Source organism: Ricinus communis, chromosome 5 (assembly GCF_019578655.1).
Source record: "Ricinus communis isolate WT05 ecotype wild-type chromosome 5, ASM1957865v1, whole genome shotgun sequence".
Taxonomy (NCBI): Eukaryota; Viridiplantae; Streptophyta; class Magnoliopsida; order Malpighiales; family Euphorbiaceae; genus Ricinus; species Ricinus communis.
The window spans coordinates 26511479-26530077 of NC_063260.1; the positions used below are offsets into that span (position 1 = coordinate 26511479).

At 34.4% G+C, this 18599-nt stretch overlaps 2 protein-coding genes across 8 annotated transcripts; one reads left to right on the top strand and one right to left on the bottom strand.

Moving 5' to 3' along the window:
- Positions 1–848: 848 nt before the first annotated feature.
- Positions 849–5835, bottom strand: LOC8288030 (calcineurin B-like protein 7). 3 transcript variants are annotated; one of them, XM_015716682.3, is made up of 10 exons: positions 5609–5831; positions 4878–4945; positions 3930–4136; positions 3065–3147; positions 2875–2934; positions 2328–2436; positions 2119–2171; positions 1744–1824; positions 1549–1661; positions 849–1343 (listed from the first exon to the last, which is right to left on the bottom strand). In XM_015716682.3, the coding sequence occupies exons 3-10, from the start codon at positions 4018–4020 to the stop codon at positions 1202–1204; spliced, it is 732 nt and encodes a 243-aa protein (XP_015572168.1). In that variant the 5' UTR covers positions 4021–4136; positions 4878–4945; positions 5609–5831; the 3' UTR covers positions 849–1201. The 3 variants fall into 3 exon arrangements, with proteins under 3 accessions (XP_015572168.1, XP_002509980.1, XP_015572171.1); XM_002509934.4 differs by lacking the exon at positions 4878–4945; XM_015716685.3 differs by lacking the exons at positions 1744–1824; positions 4878–4945 and having other exon boundaries at positions 5609–5835.
- Positions 5836–8421: 2586 nt separating this feature from the next.
- Positions 8422–18508, top strand: LOC8288033 (uncharacterized protein At4g10930). Of its 5 annotated transcripts, none has more exons than XM_025156189.2 (14): positions 8422–8806; positions 9136–9221; positions 9363–9453; positions 9615–9664; positions 10139–10208; positions 10779–10884; positions 11350–11415; positions 11972–12535; positions 12653–12739; positions 12876–12951; positions 14314–15598; positions 15716–15790; positions 16302–17360; positions 17554–18508. In XM_025156189.2, the coding sequence occupies exons 2-14, from the start codon at positions 9175–9177 to the stop codon at positions 17776–17778; spliced, it is 3801 nt and encodes a 1266-aa protein (XP_025011957.2). In that variant the 5' UTR covers positions 8422–8806; positions 9136–9174; the 3' UTR covers positions 17779–18508. The 5 variants fall into 5 exon arrangements, with proteins under 5 accessions (XP_025011957.2, XP_015571144.2, XP_015571149.2 ...); XM_015715658.3 differs by having other exon boundaries at positions 8422–8795; XM_015715663.3 differs by having other exon boundaries at positions 8423–8795; positions 10775–10884; positions 11988–12535.
- The last annotated feature ends 91 nt before the right edge of the window (positions 18509–18599 follow it).

The following is an 18599-nucleotide window of genomic DNA, read 5'->3' on the forward strand; positions in this document are numbered from 1 at the left end:
GGGCATATTTTGATATCTTTTCCTGTCATATCATTTTATTCCATAAGAACCAGTATAATAGTTGTTCCTTCCCAATTGAAATTCATGATCAAACATACACCGTCAGTATGCCTTTAGGCTCCATCGCTATAAGCTGTATTCAAATTCTTTGGCACGTTTCTGTTAAATAAGAATTTGTGCCAAACCCTCCTGGATGAGGTTTGAACAGAACTTTTCCAATTTGAATCAAGAATCTGGTTCTTTTTCAGGACGGTAAGTTGCTGAGAATTCGGAATTGTACTATTTTACTTGTCTTACAGAACTCTGAAATTCCCTTCAATTATTCTTTTTGATAACTTGGAAATGAAAAACAGAAATTCAAAAAGAAAAAATTGAAAGAAGGAAAAACTGTGTTAAATCTTCTCCTGGAATCCACATTTCTTGAATATTTCTACTTCATATTCTTTCTTATTTTCATTTTACATGAATTTCATTTCTACCTTTAAAGAGTGTGTATCGTGTTAAGATGAAATATTACTATGTTTAGTCCAGGATATAATAACGTCACTAACTCCTATGCACAGTACATTTTAGAAAAAGACAGCTAAATAGTTAATTAGAAAATTGATAATAAAATAAATTCCAAGTCCTTGATTACCAATACATTGGTATATATCATTATCACATAACTCTTTACTTCAACTTTTATATAATTTGGCACTTGAAAATTTATATTCGTTTGATATATTTTTTCCTTTTCCATGTGAGGTTGCTTACACCAAACGTTACAAATTGTAACACACAGTTACTGATAACAACCTATTACTTTCCAAATAATTTAAACTAGTTGACTTCATAGCTCAACCCCATGCTTGAAAACTTCAGACATGAACATGACTTTCTTAAATAGCATCATGGAGCTCTTACATGTAAATTATAAAAGCCTGGACAGCAGTTTCTTATGGATGAAAATAAGCCTTAGAATATCTCAGCTTACAAAAGGACAGCAGTTTTAGTTGTATGAATATTTTATGTTCGCATGTCCGAGCAAATATATGCCTGGAATGAGTGAATGAATATTAGCAAGATAAGCCATATAGACAAAACAGTAGAAACAGATTTTTTTTGACTTGGGGCTTAATAGCAGTAGACAAGACATCCCTTTGCTTTAATTCGTTGCACTAAGGGCATCTCTAGAGAATTCTTGGTTCCTTGTTCATGTTCATGCCACTTCTTCGCTCAAATTTTTCTCCTTTCGGAGGAGAATTTGATACCTTCTAGTGTCTTTAATGGCAACTACGTCTAGTCCGGAATCTGGAATTTCAGTGTTCAGCACAAAGCTGGGAAATGCTACAGTTAGCTCCCTGAAAAATGGAAATCAAAAGCAAATTAAAGGAGTTACTGGGTTAAACCCTCTCTTAAATAGGGTTCTACTACCCAGATAAATAACCAGAATTAACCTTCAGAGTTGTGAAGGAAGTATTTAGGTGGATGATATCTCTGTCCCAGTCTATGGTAAATTAAAATTAATAGCATCAGAAAGAGTTAAATTTTGGAACCAGAACTTACTTAAGATATGGTAGAGTCATGTTCTTTATAAGAGATGGATTCTTCGCCACAAATTCCTGCCATTCTTCTAAATCAATCTTTCCATCTCTTTTTGAATCTCCTTCGGCCATTGTCTGTAAAATACAACAAGAAAAGTGAATGTCTATAGATTGCATGAAATTAATAAAATCAGTAGATTGCAGAAAACCATGAGACCTTGTCTACAATAGATTCGACAACATCATCGGAAAGTAACATATCGGATTCACTCAGAACAGCCAATACCATCTCCTTCAACTACCAGCATGAGAGACATTTGCCAAATGGTTGAAAATTAGTTTTTAGACAGAATAATCAGAAAGCGTACTATATACAATAATTTAGAAAAGATGTAAACTATAATAGATTTAGAAACTACGCCCACAAGATAAAAAGGAAAAAATTATATCACAAGATTACAAATGAACAAAAATTATAAAGTATCTGCATTGCAGTGCGTGCCAAGAATTCTTCAGCACTACTACCAAAATGATAATTTATGTAATACTCTTGAAAACATATCAATGAGTAAATAAGTTGTTGATTTTTTACCTCATCACGCTCAATGTAGCCAGTTCCCCGTAGATCGTACAATCTAAATGCAACTGAAAGAAAATTTTAGCCAGTTTAGAAGAGAAAAATTTTAGGCAATTTAGTGGTCTTTGATGTGATAATATAAGGATCTATTGCATCTACAAACATCACAATACCACCAAACCAAGAAATAAACAGCAAAGAAATCAGTGCATGTTGTATCATACATGCAGTTTTGTCTGCTTCAGAAGCATTCGGGTGGAAGACGCTTAATGACCGAACAAATTCTCCAAATTCAATTACCCCATTGCGCTTGACATCAAAAAGATCAAACACCTGCAAGAGACATGACAGGCCATTGGCTTAAAGAAATTGGCATAGCTAAAAGCAGGCAAAGAAAAAGATAATTCAACCTGAGACCAGAGAAGATATCAGTTGAACACGTAATTCTACAGTATATAATGTCCAAGTCCAAATATTTTGCAATGATAAGCATGTGTGGTCCACACTCAAATGAAAATGCTGTACTCACAGTTTCGTTCAGGAATAGACACTCTAACATGTCCTATGATATACTGATGCAGCTATTTGTTCATCTAGAATCTATGACCCCTTAACCATGAAGAAGATATAAGGCACTATCCATGGCGCTTGGAGGTCAAATAGCTCAGATGAATGTAACATGGATGCAGAAGATTCACTAAGATTACAAATACAATTAGCCAAACTCCAAAGCCAACATATTGAGAAATAAGTTACCCGAAGGGTGCATACCCTATCTGTGAAAAGATTCTGCTTACTGCTATCTCTGAAAAGTGCAAGTTGGAATTCTTCCTGTTCATAAAAGACAGAAATTAGCACTTAATGCAGTCCAAAAAAAGAGCAAAGTTTCTATTCCATTTTCCTTCAGCAAGGACAACCATGGCTTTTCAGAATACAGATTAATGACCCTGGATGGATGTACCTTGTGAATAAGACCATCATCAATCATGGTACTGCTCAGCTTCTTGAATAGATTATACAAAGCCTCAATTTCATTTACAGTAACTGGAATAAGAAACAAGAAGAGAAGTTGGACGTGTAAATTACAGATCTTATTATGAAAATAAAATTAAACGTAAGTAAAATTCTATAGCGTAAACACATCCAACTAGTTGAGTTGCATGATGCAGCAAAAAAGTGGTACTTTCTTTCATGCTAAGAAAATACTATGTGCTTTATAGAAATGCATTGGACTAGCAATGTATCCTGGAAAGAAGAAAATACTTCATAGTCTGAAATTGGTGCCAGGGCCATAGCACGCACGTGTGAACTAATATAGCATGATGGAGGCATGGCAATGTAGTATAAAGTAGAAGGGATATCCGTTTCACCATGGCATAATCATGGCAGGAATCCTAAATAGACTACAGCAAATTTTGTGCACAAAGATTACCATATCATGTAATATAACCACTCTGGCAAAATTGCATTAATATAGCTTCCATGCACAAGCGAGCAAGCATTAGGCTAGGAAAGTGCATGGTAAGACATGCAATGGAACCATTAAGGCTAACTAATGCAATGATTGAAACATAAGGAGGCTTCATAGAGCAGCAAACTTTTCAGTTAGCAGTTTTTTCCTTTTTCTTTTGTCCTGAGCAATTGATGGTCACAATATCATAGAAACTGGAGTATCAGGATCAGGATCCTTGATAGGTAGAATCCAAAAGGTATTAGGACTTTCTGCAGAGTGGTTATGCCTCCTCTAAAATCTTTTCGTTTCATGGGAACGTTGACCATTATCTAAGATATAAAGACAAATAATAAGGCCCAACTCTTCTACTTACATGGTGTTTCAGAAGCAAGTATGATAAGATCCTCATACCCTTCTTGCTTTATGGATTTCTTCAAGCTAAAGCAGCCTTTAAGAGCACGCATTTTGACACAACTATGTGAAAAAGGAAGTACAGGTGTATGTACCAACCCAGACTCCAAATAGATATGTTCGCCACATCCAAGGCAAGAATACAACAATGTAAGAAATGCTTGTATGCCTGTTCAAAAAAGAGAGAGAGATAAATGCTTTGTGTAAACTAACTGAAGGTCCTGTAGAGACCATTATGCTTATTGTTAGACAATAGCTATGATTCGGGTCCATTTGCTTTGCATAATAAGTCCTTCATATGTACATGGTGCATTAAATATGTTTTACTCATTGGTGGGTTTACTGCATTGACATATAGATTGTGCATTTGATGCTGTCTGCATATAAAATCCTTGCTCTATAATGGGTGGTCAAAACGTATTCCAGACCTGAAAATTTTACCTTTCAACCATTGCTTGGATGCTGCCATATGTTACATGCTCTACCATAATAAATGGCAGCCTCTGGAAACTGTTGTTGTAACTAATCGTATGGTTTAAATTTAGCTCAATTGACCACAGAGTCAATATGCAACAGCCCATTTTTTGCTTCACACAGTACAGTATAAAGAAAATTCATGATCTCTATCATACAGTTGGAAAGTTTAGCCTAAAGAAAAAGCGATTTTTCATATTTAAGAACATGTAACTTTCAATCTGTTTATGATACAGGAAGGATAATAGGTATGGGAAGCAGATCTTTCATCTTTGAATACTTGACTGTCCGTACTATGAAGCAAATAGTTCGACAATGTGGTATTGGTCTGATCACACATCTATTCAGCCATTCTAATTCAATGTGAAGGCTCTGACAGCCTGACAGGCTGGTGATTTTAAATATCATAATTTGCCAAGATGTAGCCTTTGACTACCTTTGACATCAATGATAAACCATTATTCTTCAACAGTAATAGTATATGCGTGAAGTTAAAAGGGAAATCTGCACAGAAAAACTGTGTGTCAATGTGCACAGAAAAACTAAGTGAACCAGTTCTGAGTGTATTGAGGACATCAGAGAAAAACCAACCAAAGAAAATTTACTATCATTGATGAAGCTACTAAAAGATCAAACAAGCCAAAGCAATGTAAAAACAGGGTAATTGTTAAGTTCAAACTACCAAGCACCCAATAACCATAAAGGGTATCTATTGCTTTTAATTTCTCAAGCTTATATGTAATTGTTACTGGTTCAAAAAACTCCAGATGCTATGAAGTCCATCATAATCCATGTCAATGATAACATGTTAAACTTTCCAAGGAGAATCCCTTTTTAATGATAGTGCTGCAACTGTAGATGTAGGACCCACAAATAAAGGCGAAAACACAGAAAGTTGCTTGACATCCGTCAACTGCCCCCTTCTCACAAGACCACAATTGGCATGAAATGGTTTACCCACTCTATAAGATTAATGCCCTTCATTTATGAATTTATCTTTAAAAAGGCCAAAAAGTTGATTTCTAATCAGCCCAAAAGAATGAGAAGCATTCATACTCTATACCCCACATCCCTCAACCCAGAGAAAGCGAAAGTGCAAAACTGGGAAAAAAAGGAAAAGGCATATAAGGAGTTAGGTGGCTAGGACTAGGAATTAGCGAAACTTACCTGAGCAAGTATTATTCAAGCTATGAAGATTTGGCGATTTCCACTTCTCCAATTCAGCAACAGCTTTCTTGTTCTTCTCTTCCTCTTCAACACAATATGCCCACAATTCATTATATATATTTATAGTATATCATTCTCTATTTACCTCCACTTTATTTAAAGCGCAAAAAATGCATCACCTAAAAACAATAAAATATTTTTTTTATTCAAGTCAAAGCTGTAAACAAGCTAAGCAAAGATCATGTGCGGACCAATTCACCATGATTCTCTACCCGCCAAGCAAAAGACACCATCTTTAGCTGGTAACACCAAGAATAAATAGCACGTAGAGTAGATGATAGCTACTGAAAGTATAAACAATACGTAAAGGTGAGGACTTTTTAAAATTATTGGTTGATGTCGTGCTTGCCAACCTCATTGCTGGATCTGAGTTCAATGTGTTCCTTCTCATTTTTTTAATAATGGTGGTGGTTATCAATTAGTCAGCCCACTTGGTTTGAAGTCTGAACTCTACAAGATTGAAGCTTTTTCAATGAGGATGATCTAAGAGGCAGTGATTTATTTTATGCGGTCATATTCTAGAAAACAGGAAAAAAGGAAAAGTGCAAAAGTAAACTAAGATTAGCATTATCTTCATTTTTGTATTTATTGTAAAGAAATTTGACAAAGAAAAGCGAAAAAGACACGACTTTTTTTTTTTTCTTTTTTTGAACAATAGAAATTGTATTAGCAAAAAGATTGATCCTCCTTGATGAGGTTATAAAGCCTCTTGGGAGGGGTAGCCATCCAAAAAGAACATAAGGAGTTCCTCAGAGTGGCAGTGGCTACCCAGTCCGCCACTCTGTTACAAGATCTAGGAACAAAAACAAAAAGAGCCCTCCTAAAGGATGGAATAAGGTCTCTGATTTTAATTACAAATTGATCAACGTCAAGTAAATTAGGAGCCGATTCATCATTCACATTGTCCACAAGCATCTGGCAATGTGATTCAAAAACAGAGTGAGGTACTTTCAGCTTCACCGCAAGTTCCACCGCTAACAGAAGTGCTCGGCCCTCAGCTTGGGTAGGGGAAATAGCTGTACTTCTGGTGCTTACTCCATCTAATACCTCCCCTCTGCTGTTCCTGCACACCACTGCTAGTCCTGAGAGGGAAGATCTGTGGCTCCATGCTGCATCAACATTAAGTTTTACTGCACCAGGGGGTGGCGGGATCCATCTTTGTCGAGGAGGAATCACTAATGGAGCCTCGGTACACAAATGAAGTGAAAGTTGCCACTTGGCAATTTCTCATTAATAATTTCTGTAGACCTTTATTACATTTTTAATATTTATCCGATAAAATGCAATGAAGTGAAAGTGAGTTTAATGGTTTATTGATTCTTTTTAGTTTCATAATCAACTTATTATTAAGTTATACCAATAGTTTATTTCTTTTTCCCGTTTAAAATTATAAATTTTGTTTCATTAGTCAAAATACGGATAATTGATTTACATAAATATTCCTATTTAAAATTAATTTTATCTTTTTATTTTGAAATTATAAATTTTATTCAATATATTTATAAATTTTAATATAATAATATGTTTTTTTGTTTACATTTCAATAGTTATAATTATTTATTTTTTGTTCCACTTTCTATTTACAATTCGATTAAAAAAGTATTTTTATAGTTTATATTATTAAATTTTATCATTTTCTTTAAAATACTTATGTTAAAGATTTTAGATTATATAATATCTATATCAGTATTAATATTTTTATTTTCAATTTAATCTTAACACATATTTAAAATTTTATCTTTTATATTAGTAAATAAATTTAATTTTCAATATAATATAACATATACATGAATTTTAGTTTAAAAACTTTATACAATACGCATTCAAGGGTTAAATAAAAACACAAGTCAAACAAGAAAAGCAAAATAGTACAGCTAAGTTAAGAACTAATATTTTATTAGATAATTATTAATTATTTATTTCTTAATATTTAAAAATTATATTTTTCTATCATTTTATTTTAAAAATTTATATTAAAAACTCATTCTATCAAAATGTAGGTTGAATAATCATTAACTATATTCGATTTTTATTATTTTATCTCCTAATTTTTAGTGATATTATCTTTTATATTTTTATTATATTTTTTTATTAATATAAAAAAATATCAATAACTTAAATTTTTTTTACATTTTAAAAGTCAATATAATTAAAGAATTAAATTAATAAAAAATAATATAAATTTTTATCAAAGTTATAAGTACAATGTGATAAAATTATATTATTAATAATATTTATTTTATTTTAATAACTTAAAATTAAATATATAAATTTAGTATTTTAATAAATTAAATATTTTTAAAATATTTAAATTTTATTATAATTTAATTAGATTAAAAATATAAATAATCAAAAATATTAGTTAATTATTCTTGCATAAATACTAACATTAAATTTTATATAAAAGTTAGACAAGTGATTCTAATATAATAAATAAATTATAAAAATAATATATAGATAAAATTAATTTTTATGCAGAGATTAAATAAAAATCTTAATATAATAATTAAATTATAAGAGATAATTTATAAACTAAATAAAAGATTAAAAGATAAATAATATAGAACTAGATTTAATGAATAATTATTTTAATTCATCCTTACAATAAGAGTATTTAATATAAAATTATAAAATAGAACAATAAAAAATATAAATTTTAAATATATTTTGAATATAAAAAACAAGGACGACAAGATGATGCTGGGGAGGTTAATGTAATTTCATGCGCACAAAGTTCCGCAATGAAATGAAACTCGTTTCTCTAGTTAATAAATACGCATCGAAACATCAAAATTACGAACCTGCCCTTTTCTTCTCCTCCTCAATCAGGCTCAATTTTCTCAATTGAGTCTCTAATCTTCAGTTACAGGAACTCGCTTCACTTGGCCCCTCTATATTTTTCCAATTTCCATTTTTTCTCTTGAATTAGCTTCGCTTGACAATAAAACTTGGATAATCGCATTTCAATTAGCTATGTTTCGATAATAATTTTCTGAACTTTCTTTGTTTGGTGGTATAGATTTTAGTTGTTCAATTGAAACAGGGTGGCTCTGATTAAGAAATGATAATGGAGGTGGATTTTGTTACAAGTGATATTGTACAAGAAGAGACTATTGATGCGGATAATGTAAATTTCAAGTAACTATTATATATATATATATATTTTTTTTTAAATTAAAATTTTTCCTTTGCTTATTCTCATGTAAGCACACGCAGAACTGAAATTTATGTTTATAAGCAATACTAGACAGTTGTATCTGTAATAAATTTCTGTTATTTAACTTTATTCTACTTGATTATAAAGTAATTTTGCTTGTTAGGGTTCTGTGAATGGTAAAAATATGTGTACAATGCTCAAGAAACATCTAGGTAGAAGCAATTAATTAGCATTTTGAAAATGTTTTAGAAGTTACAGCTTATGATTTCTGTTTTACTGAGACGTTTTTGGTTAATATTGTCATTTGCAGGATTATTCTAATTTTGAGGGTGAAAGATGTGGGATATGTATGGACATTGTCTTTGACCGAGGGGTCCTTGATTGCTGTCAACACTGGTATATATCTTTAACTCGTTTGTAGCTTATCCCTTTCGCTCTGTTGAATTGCATTTCAATTTAGCGCTAAAATGTTTTAACTCTTGCTTTGGTTGGACGCATTCTAAAAGTAGTGACTTGGGTTCATGCTGAGAATTTCAGGTTCTGTTTTACTTGCATAGACAACTGGGCCACAATCACTAACCTTTGCCCACTTTGCCAGAATGAGTTCCAATTGATCACATGTGTTCCAGTGAGTTAAAACGATTTGTTCAAGCATTGTCATGCTATTTTTATTTTAAAGTATCCCTTGATTTCTATGAACTACTTTAAATTATTTATGGAACTTTATTGAAATTAAAATCAAAAGAGTGCATTAAGTGATTGCTAAAAAAGTTCCCTTTGATTATGAAGGTATATGATACAATTGGAAGCAATAAGGTTGATGATGATTCATTTTCCAGGTATTTTTTTTTCTCTTATGTAATTTCCATGCTTCTGTTAAACTCTTGATCGGAAGCCTCCATTTTTGTGCATTTGGAATTCTGGTTGCATTGCACTCTTGTTTCAGGAATTTAGCAACAATAATCATCATTGTGGCAGTGCTGCTCAATGATCTGTGTTGAAATAGTCTCAGTACATAAAAAGGTTTCCTAGTGAAGATAAGTTAGGACATGGAGAAATCATAACTTAGATTGAACAAATAATTTTAATTAGAATGTTCAAGTTCCATGATCTATTTTTCCATTGATGTATTGATACCCCACACATTATTTGAGAAGATTTTGTACTTTGTACTGAGTTTTCACTTTTCATCTTCTCATCCAGAATTGATATTCATGACTTGATGCTTACTCTTTACTGATCAAGGTTCTGAGCATTAACTTTTATTTATATTGATTGGTGATTGATTTGATCTTCTTTTCCATGCATTGCAGGGATGATGATTGGTGTGTTGAAGGAAAGAACAATACTCTCTCTTTCCCATCCTACTATATTGATGAGAATGTAAGCCTCATCCATATGTTGCCATTTTAAGGTCAAAGGGCCAATTTTGCGCCTTCTCAAGACTTGAGAATTCTGTAGCTCTTTTTTTTTTACTACAGTAGCTTCTTCAGCTAGAATAAATCAGTATAATTATTTATAATATACTATGAGAATGCTCTAATCTAGGAGTCATCACCTTATGTTACTGCTGCTAAACTTCTAAGGCTGGCTTCACTGGGAATTGTCTGTGCACTGGTGCAAATGTCAGGTCTCTAATTGTGCTCAGAAGCCCATCTTTTGCCTCTAGGTTAGGTTTCAATGGTCTTTGTGTATGCATATGAGATTATGTATATTCATCAAGGAATAATTTAGTTAATATTTCTAGCACATGGTAAGAGCTCTCTCCATTACAGCAATTGGTAGGATATCAATGGAGAGGAGATTATTGTTGGAATGAACAAAACCTGAAACTGCCCTGAGGACTTATCATGTTGCACAAAAAACTCTTAATTATTCAGGATTGTATTCAACAAGTTCAATATTAGAGTAACAACACTCTAATTCTTGTTTACTTTATTGTTTTGTAGGCAGTTATCTGCTTGGATGGAGATGAATGCAAAATCCGAAGTGGATCAGCAAATATGGAAGAGGACTCTAATTTGGATACCTCAATTGCTTGTGATTCTTGTGACATTTGGTAAATTTTGATCCTTGAATGTGATTCTAGAAGAATGTTAGGTGTAGATGGATGTTGTGGGTTAAGAAAGCTACTTCACTATGTGGATTCTGATCTGGAGTTTCAGTGCCTTGCTCTTTTTGGTACTTGGTACTTTGTAGCTTGATGTGGGACTATTTCACCATATAGCTTCTGGCAGGGGTTTTAATTTGTTAAATTCATATATTGATTCAGATTCTGATATGGATGTTGGAGAAAACTGAATTGTGAAACTTTTTGAACATCATTATTTTGTTTTTCTGATTTTTTAATTTCTTTCAACTTCCGTATTCTAGGATACTGTTGTGTCTCTATTGTTCTGTTTTGCTCTTTATTTTTAATTCCTCTTCTTCCCATCATATGGTTTCATACTCTGCAGATAATGATTCATTACAGATTCTGTTCAGTTATATTAAAACATCTATTGCTTGTCATACATGGGAACAGGTACCATGCCTTCTGTGTGGGCTTTGATCCTGAAGGTACATCTGAGGATACATGGTTATGCCCAAGGTAAAATTATAAAGAATGAAAATCTTATCATCCATGATAATTGTCATTTCTCGATAATAAAAAAAAAATATTTTCTTTTAAGTTTGGCAGTGTCAGGTTACTGCTTCCTTTTCTCACTTTGGTCCTAATATTGCAATCAGGGAATACTTCTATGTGCAAAACCTCGTCATTTATGAAATCAATGTGGAAATGTTTATTACCGTTAGACCTTCATATTTTCTTGCTGCATTTTGGTTACTTGCAGAATGCATGCAAATAGTTTTTGATATCCCTTCTTAGTGCTTTTGAGGTGGCTAATAGTAAATTGGACAATTCTGATCTTATTTATAATCATAGAAAGAAAGCAATAGCCATGGACCTTCTGTATTGTTCACAAATTTCTGGTACCATGATCTTAGGATCTTTCTGAGCTTGCAAAATTTTATGTGGAGTTCACATCCCCGCTCTTCTCTCTCATGTTTCAAAGACCAGAATGCAGTACCTTTAGCATGCAATTTTTCTTTTTCCTATAGTGGAAACATAAGTTTCTTCCTCTCTTTCTCTAAAATATTCTCAGTTTCTGTTTGCTATAGATGTGTGGCTGGTAAAGTACCACAGAAATTTGATGCAACTTCAATACAGAGGCCAACCAAGCAGTGCGGTGCAGAAAGTTGTTATACTAGCTCTTTACCTGAGGCTACCTTTTCTGGGAAGTTATCTGTATCTGTTGCTGATGCTGGAGAAACAGCTGTTGTTGTTTCAATGGTCGATGAAGACAAAAGGAGTGAAGAGGCCAGTGAGAAATTTTGTTCAGTCCTTGAAGTTGATAAGAACTTGAATTTTGATGCTGTTGATGGCAATAGTCTTAAGGAAGAAACACCTTCTGGTGAAAAGAATGAAATTCAACCAATCATGGAGGGACAGGGACTCGAACTGTCCTTATCACATGATACATCTTTGGTCCTTAGCGAGTTGAAATCAAGTTGTGCTGATTCAGCTGTCAATCCACCAAACAGCAACGATGATGTTAATAGTTGTTTGAGAAAGTTGCTCAATGACTCCAATGCTGGAAATAAATTGTCTGAAAGTGAAACCAGTATAGGTCTTCATCTTGGTTTGTCTGTCAGCTCTTTTTTGTCTGGTAATTCTGCAAATATATTATATGTGGAACTTGTTATTCTACAGATAAAAAGCAGAAAAATTTATTTTATATTTTGTGGGTTCGAGAATGTGTAATAATATAAATTTAATGTGCTAGTTAATCACATGAAGAATAATGGAACTGAGGACCAAGGAGCTGGGGATATAGAGCAGAAAAACCTTGCAGAAGAACCTTTGTTAAGAGGTATTACTATTTTTAGAATGACCATAATAATTGGCCCATTCTGGGGGCTTTAAAATATTACTTCTTAGTCCTTTTCAAGATTTTTTTCTTCAAGGAATTTGCATATGCATTTTATCATTCAGCCTATTGTCTGCAGAGGAGAAGATTTTATGTGATGCTAATGAGGAGGCTGTCAAAATGATTGGCTTAAAAAGAACGCAAATGGATCGCAGGTTACTTGCAATTTGAACATTCTCGAATTTTCTCATATAATTTGAGCAATTAGTGTGAATTAAAAAAGCTGACGAGTTACTATCAACTTCAGAGTATCATAATGCCATAATTTGGCTGTAGTTCTTTAATCTTTACCTGGGTGTCAACTGTGTATTAAATTTGTGCTCTCTGTGTTAGATCTATGGTGACAGAAACTGTATCTGGCCGGTATTCTCTTTATGCTGTGGCAACCCAGGCTTGCACTTTCATGACCTAGGAGAATTGAAGTAGTTCTGTCAGGTTATAGCACCTCTGGAAAGTAGGTGGTCTTTTATGTTTTCTAACCTTGCACCTCTTAAACCTGAGATCACCGATGCTACCCAACCAAACACCTGTAGATCCATGTTCTGTTCATTGCTCCACGTGGATTTGGGGAAAAAGTTTAATACTTCTTAACTGGTTAACTTTAAAATCCTTTTCTTTTCTAATTCTGAAACTTAGGCCATCTTAGAATTCTTGGTCAGTATTGTTTGTAGATAAATTTTTCTTACTGTTCGGTTCAAAGTGAAGAGGAAGGGGGTGGCTTGAGTCCCTAACTATGTGCAAGATAGTCATGCATCGATTGTAAATGCCTCTCCTTTATGCTTGGCTAATTTTAGCTATTCGTCATGATTACACAGACACATACATGATGGGATTTTATTTGGTTACATGCACTCTGTTTCTGTAACATTTGTTTATTGTTGTCATTTAAGAAACCATGACTGTTTGTTCTGTCAAAAATCAGAATGACTGCAGAGAAAAACAAATGTAAAGCAAGTTTAGGATGATATTATAACTTAGAATTTTCTAGACATCAGTTGAAAAGTTTTAAATAAGAATTTGTAGATCTATCACTGCATCAAGATTAGCTAACATAAGTTTGTTTCCTATAAGAACATCCATTCTTAAGTCTTAACTAAAAGATTTTATTTTTACTCATTTTTCTACACAGCCAAACACAAAAAGTAGTTTGTTTTCCTTTACATCTTTCTCATCTCCCCACCCCCCAGTTTTTACAAGAACCAAAACGCCATAGATTTTCTAGTGTGCTGAAGGCTACATGAATTTGTCTGATGTGTGTTGAGGATTATGGGATTGTATGAACGTGGTTCTTACAGTCCTTTCCTCTCAAACAAGATAATTAACTTAAATAAAAGGGGACAAGAAGGAGAAAAAGAAACATGCACTGAAGTGGTAGAAAGAGGCAACCTATTTTTAGCTTATATAAGTCATAGTTGTCTTTTACCTGTTAAGTTGCATTATGCTTTCAATAGATAGTTCTGTGATTTATTGTATTAGGTTGAATATACCTGACTCCTGATTCTTTTTTCCTCTTCCAGTTTTCATGGTCTTAGGATTACTGCTGATAAGGAAGATAATGCTAAGGATGAAGATGCAGCCCCTGAAAAGAAAATTAGAACCAAGGGCAAGTTTCAAATGGAATCTATGGACCAATTTAATAAATTACTTCGTGATGATTCCCACATATGTCCTGCTCAGGTAGCAGTTTCCAAAGATGTCAAATCAAAAAAATCTCCAGAAAAGGAAGATGTCTGTTCTGATATAATGAGAATAGTCAAATCGATTAGACGTAGACCTTCTAGGGGGCTTGCAAATCAGAGTTCTGTTGATAAATCTTCAAAGGAAAGAGAAAGTGCAGCTGGCTTGAGAGTCAAAAAGATCATGAGGAGAGACACAAAGGACAAGGAGTCATCTAGTGTAGTTCAAAAACTCAGAACAGAAATAAGAGAAGCGGTGCGTAAAAAGGCCTCTGTAGATATTGGGGAAAGCCTCTTTGATCCAAAGCTTCTTGCTGCTTTCCGTACTGCTGTAGCAGGAGCCACAACTGAAGCTATTGAGAAATTACCTCCTTCTGCTCTGAAGGCAAAAAAATCTTTGCTGCAGAAGGGTAAAATTCGTGAAAGTCTGACAAAGAAAATTTATGGCAATACTAATGGAAGACGTAAACGGGCATGGGACCGGGAATGTGAGGTTGAGTTTTGGAAGCACCGCTGCATGAGGGCAACAAAGCCTGAAAAAATTGCAACTTTGAAGTCAGTTCTCAACCTCCTGAGAAAGAACCCAGAAGGCCCCGAAATTGAACAGGCATCTCAGTCTCAGGTGGCAAATCCCATTCTTTCTAGATTGTATTTGGCAGATACATCTGTTTTTCCAAGAAAGGACGATATAAAACCTCTCTCAGCCCTTAAAGCTGCAAGTGACTCCGAGCAGAGTCGAGGACAACACATTTCAATAGAAAAAGGTCAAAATCCATCTCTTGATGACCGTACACAAAAAGTTTCAGAAACAAATAAAGTTTCTTCAAAGCTTTCTGCTCCTTCAGTTCATGATAAAGCGCCTAAGGATAAAGTTCCAGTCTTAAAGTATAAAGCTGCTTCCAGTAAAGCACATCCTGACAAAGCCTCAAATGGTTCTTTACAAGCTTTATTAGGTGGTTCTAAGGTCAATTCATTGAAGGAAACAGGTAGTCAATCTGATGATAAAAAACTTGACAAAAGAAAATGGGCTTTAGAGGTACTTGCAAGAAAAAAGGCTGCAACAGGAACAGTTGCAATGCAAGAAAAACAGGAGGACAATGCTATTCTTAAAGGATACCCCTTACTAGTATGTTTTTAATCTCTCCTTGGAACCTAGTATCCTAAGTAGCTGTTTGAGTTGACAGTACATTCTTCAAATTGATATTAATGTATGCGTTTTTCTTTTCTTGGTTGATGTGAGCAGGCTCAACTGCCGATAGACATGAGACCAGTACTGGCACCAAGTCGCCATAATAAAGTCCCTGTATCAGTTAGGCAGGTAAGCAATGCCCTCTTGAACCAGGTTTTCCCTTGTCTATATAGATGATATACATCCTTGAGCCATGCTTAGGTTGCTTAATGATAGATAAAAGAAAAAAAAAAGAGCCAAGAGTAGTTTTGATCTTTTACACTAACTTCAATTGAATAATGACTGAGAATGCCCAATTTATCAACTTATCTGGTAAAGAACTCATGCAGCCCATTAGAAAGATGGAGAGACTATGATTACTGCTATACTCATTCTCAATGCTTTTCTATCACCTATCTTACCACTAATTTCTTTAATGCTAAAGTTCTACAGAATCAAAATCCAAGTTAGATTAAGGCATATTTGGTTGATAGAAGTGGGCTTTTCAGTTGGCAATCTATGAATGAAGTTCGACTTGAACAAATTTCTGCATATACATTTTCCCATCAACCTCTAATTGTTCGGTTTTCAGGTTGTTTTAACTCTTCCAATAAGCATGGACTTGACTAAAGTTTAGCTAATCCCTACCTTTGGATTGCAGACACAGCTTTACCGTCTGACAGAACACTTCTTGAGGAAAGCAAATTTGCCGGAGATTCGCAGAACAGCAGAAACAGAATTAGCTGTTGCAGATGCAATCAATATTGAGAAGGAGGTTGCTGATAAATCAAACAGCAAACTAGTATATTTGAACCTTTGTTCTCAGGAAATATTGCGTCGATCAGATAACAGTGAATCAATTAGAGCCAAGTTATCAAATCCTTCACCTATTCCATTGCAGCCTGTTGACCAATCTGAACAAGCTAGTGAAATTCAAACTGATTCTGCCATCAGGGATGCATTAAAAAATGCAGGGCTTTTATCTGATTCTCCTCCAAGTAGTCCACGTCATAATAAGGAGACTTCTAATGAAGTAGGCAATCCCTCGATCCAGAACAATGAAGAAGGGCCTGATAATATACTTGAAATAGACTCTCAGCCAGAGGTGGATATATACGGTGATTTTGACTATGATTTAGAAGATGAAGACTACATTGGTGCTGCTGCTATAAAAGTCCCAAAGGCACCACCAGAAGAAACTGAGTCAAGGATGAAAGTAGTCTTCTCCACTCTTAAACATGAAAGCATAATTGATGTTCAAAAGTTTGAAGATAGTAACAGATCAGAGGATATCAAAGAGCTCAAGCACTCTCCCTCACAGCAAAAAGGTCATATAGATGCAGAGATCATTGGCTCAATAAAAGAGGGTGGGAATGATAGTTCTTGTTTTCCTCCGGCGACCTTGCTCTGTGAGGAAGGTATGGAACCTTCTCTTGCAGAATGTGAAGAATTATATGGCCCAGACAAGGAACCACTGATGCACAAATACCCAGAAGACGCATCAAAAGAACTAGATGGACTATTTTATGCTGAAGCTTCAGATGAAAAAAAAGTATCAGGCCAAGTTAAGCCAACAAGTGTTGCCTCAAGTGGTCAGACCTCATGCAATGGAGAAAATTCATCCAACCTTTCAGGAACAAGCGAGAATATTCCAAGGAAGGACATACCTAAAATTGAAGCAAATAGGCAGTGTGATGCTATGAATTCTGTTTCAAAGAAGGTAGGCGCTCTATCCATTGATGGCGTTGCAGCTCAGTGTCTTCCACGTATCTAGTTTGAAGCAAATGAGATGTATAATTATGTAGTAATGCATTGAATGTTATTTGGAGGATCTCTTGTATCTAGTCTTTTCTTTACCATTTTTTTTTTTTGCAAACTTCTCTCTGTTGACCAGACTTTCTTGTTATATGCAGGTTGAAACCTATATCAAAGAGCACATCAGACCACTCTGTAAAAGTGGCATAATCACTGCTGAACAATATAGGTGGGCTGTTGCAAAAACAAGTGATAAAGTTATGAAATACCACCTGAATGCCAAGAATGCAAATTTCTTAATCAAGGAAGGTGAGAAAGTCAAGAAACTTGCTGAGCAGTATGTTGAGACTGCACAGCAAAAGGAAAAGAGCGATATGCTATGATTACAGTCTGGCGATCAACCCAATATTTTCAGGGCTGTCAATTTATTTCCTGTTCTTCAAAGCTGCTGCTGCCTCCTGTTCTTTTTGGGTTCTCGAAATCAAATGTTTTCAGATACTTTAAGCATACAGCATAACTTGTCATGGATCCTGCCACAATACATCAGAAATATGAGGTGGTTGTCTTGAGCCACAACTCAATACCTAGGTCTAGCCCCCATGTATATTGTGTGCTGAGCTGCTCGTGTCTAGCTGATGGATGGGAGGAAGTGTAAACTTTTCAGTTGAATCCAATAGAATCTACACTCTGCGCATGGATTCGCCTTCATATCTAGTGGATTTGCTCCGATTGCAGGAGTAAAGAAATCAAAGGAAATGTGTTCTGCAAGATAGTGGTAATAGCTGCAGAACCACTAGAATAATAACGGTTCAAAAGTAAGCGGCAGAGTGCAGAATGATGTAGCCTCTAGTGGATGTGAACGGAAGAAAGGATTTGCAGTAGGCGAAAATGAATCCGGATGTGGGTAATGTGTATGGATAAGTGACTGATGAATTGCAGTAGAGGCCAACTACTTGCATAAGCTTAGGTTGTTCGAGGAATTATTAAGTAGCCATGGCCATTTGCAATCTGGAAATTTGATCAAAAGGACCACAGAATGGTCCTATCTGTTGAACGATGGCTGTGAACTAACTAGATGTATTACTAATGATATTGAAGCTACCGTTTCAAATAGTCACTGCCTGGATTTTTCTCAATGATACAAGTAATTCAACATAAATTATAAGTAATATCTTAATACTAAAGGTTGGATATTTCTAAACAG

Coding starts and splice junctions, on each gene's coding strand:
- LOC8288030 (XM_002509934.4), bottom strand. CDS start 4,020: ATGCGTGCTCTTAAAGGCTGCTTTAGCTTGAAGAAATCCATAAAGCAA. Junction 2,437..2,874: donor AGAATCTTTTCACAGATAGG/GTATGCACCCTT, acceptor TGTCTCTTGCAG/GTGTTTGATCTTTTTGATGT. Junction 1,825..2,118: donor GCTACATTGAGCGTGATGAG/GTAAAAAATCAA, acceptor TCATGCTGGTAG/TTGAAGGAGATGGTATTGGC.
- LOC8288033 (XM_015715658.3), top strand. CDS start 8,730: ATGATAATGGAGGTGGATTTTGTTACAAGTGATATTGTACAAGAAGAG. Junction 10,885..11,349: donor TGTGATTCTTGTGACATTTG/GTAAATTTTGAT, acceptor ACATGGGAACAG/GTACCATGCCTTCTGTGTGG. Junction 15,599..15,715: donor TTAAAGGATACCCCTTACTA/GTATGTTTTTAA, acceptor TGATGTGAGCAG/GCTCAACTGCCGATAGACAT.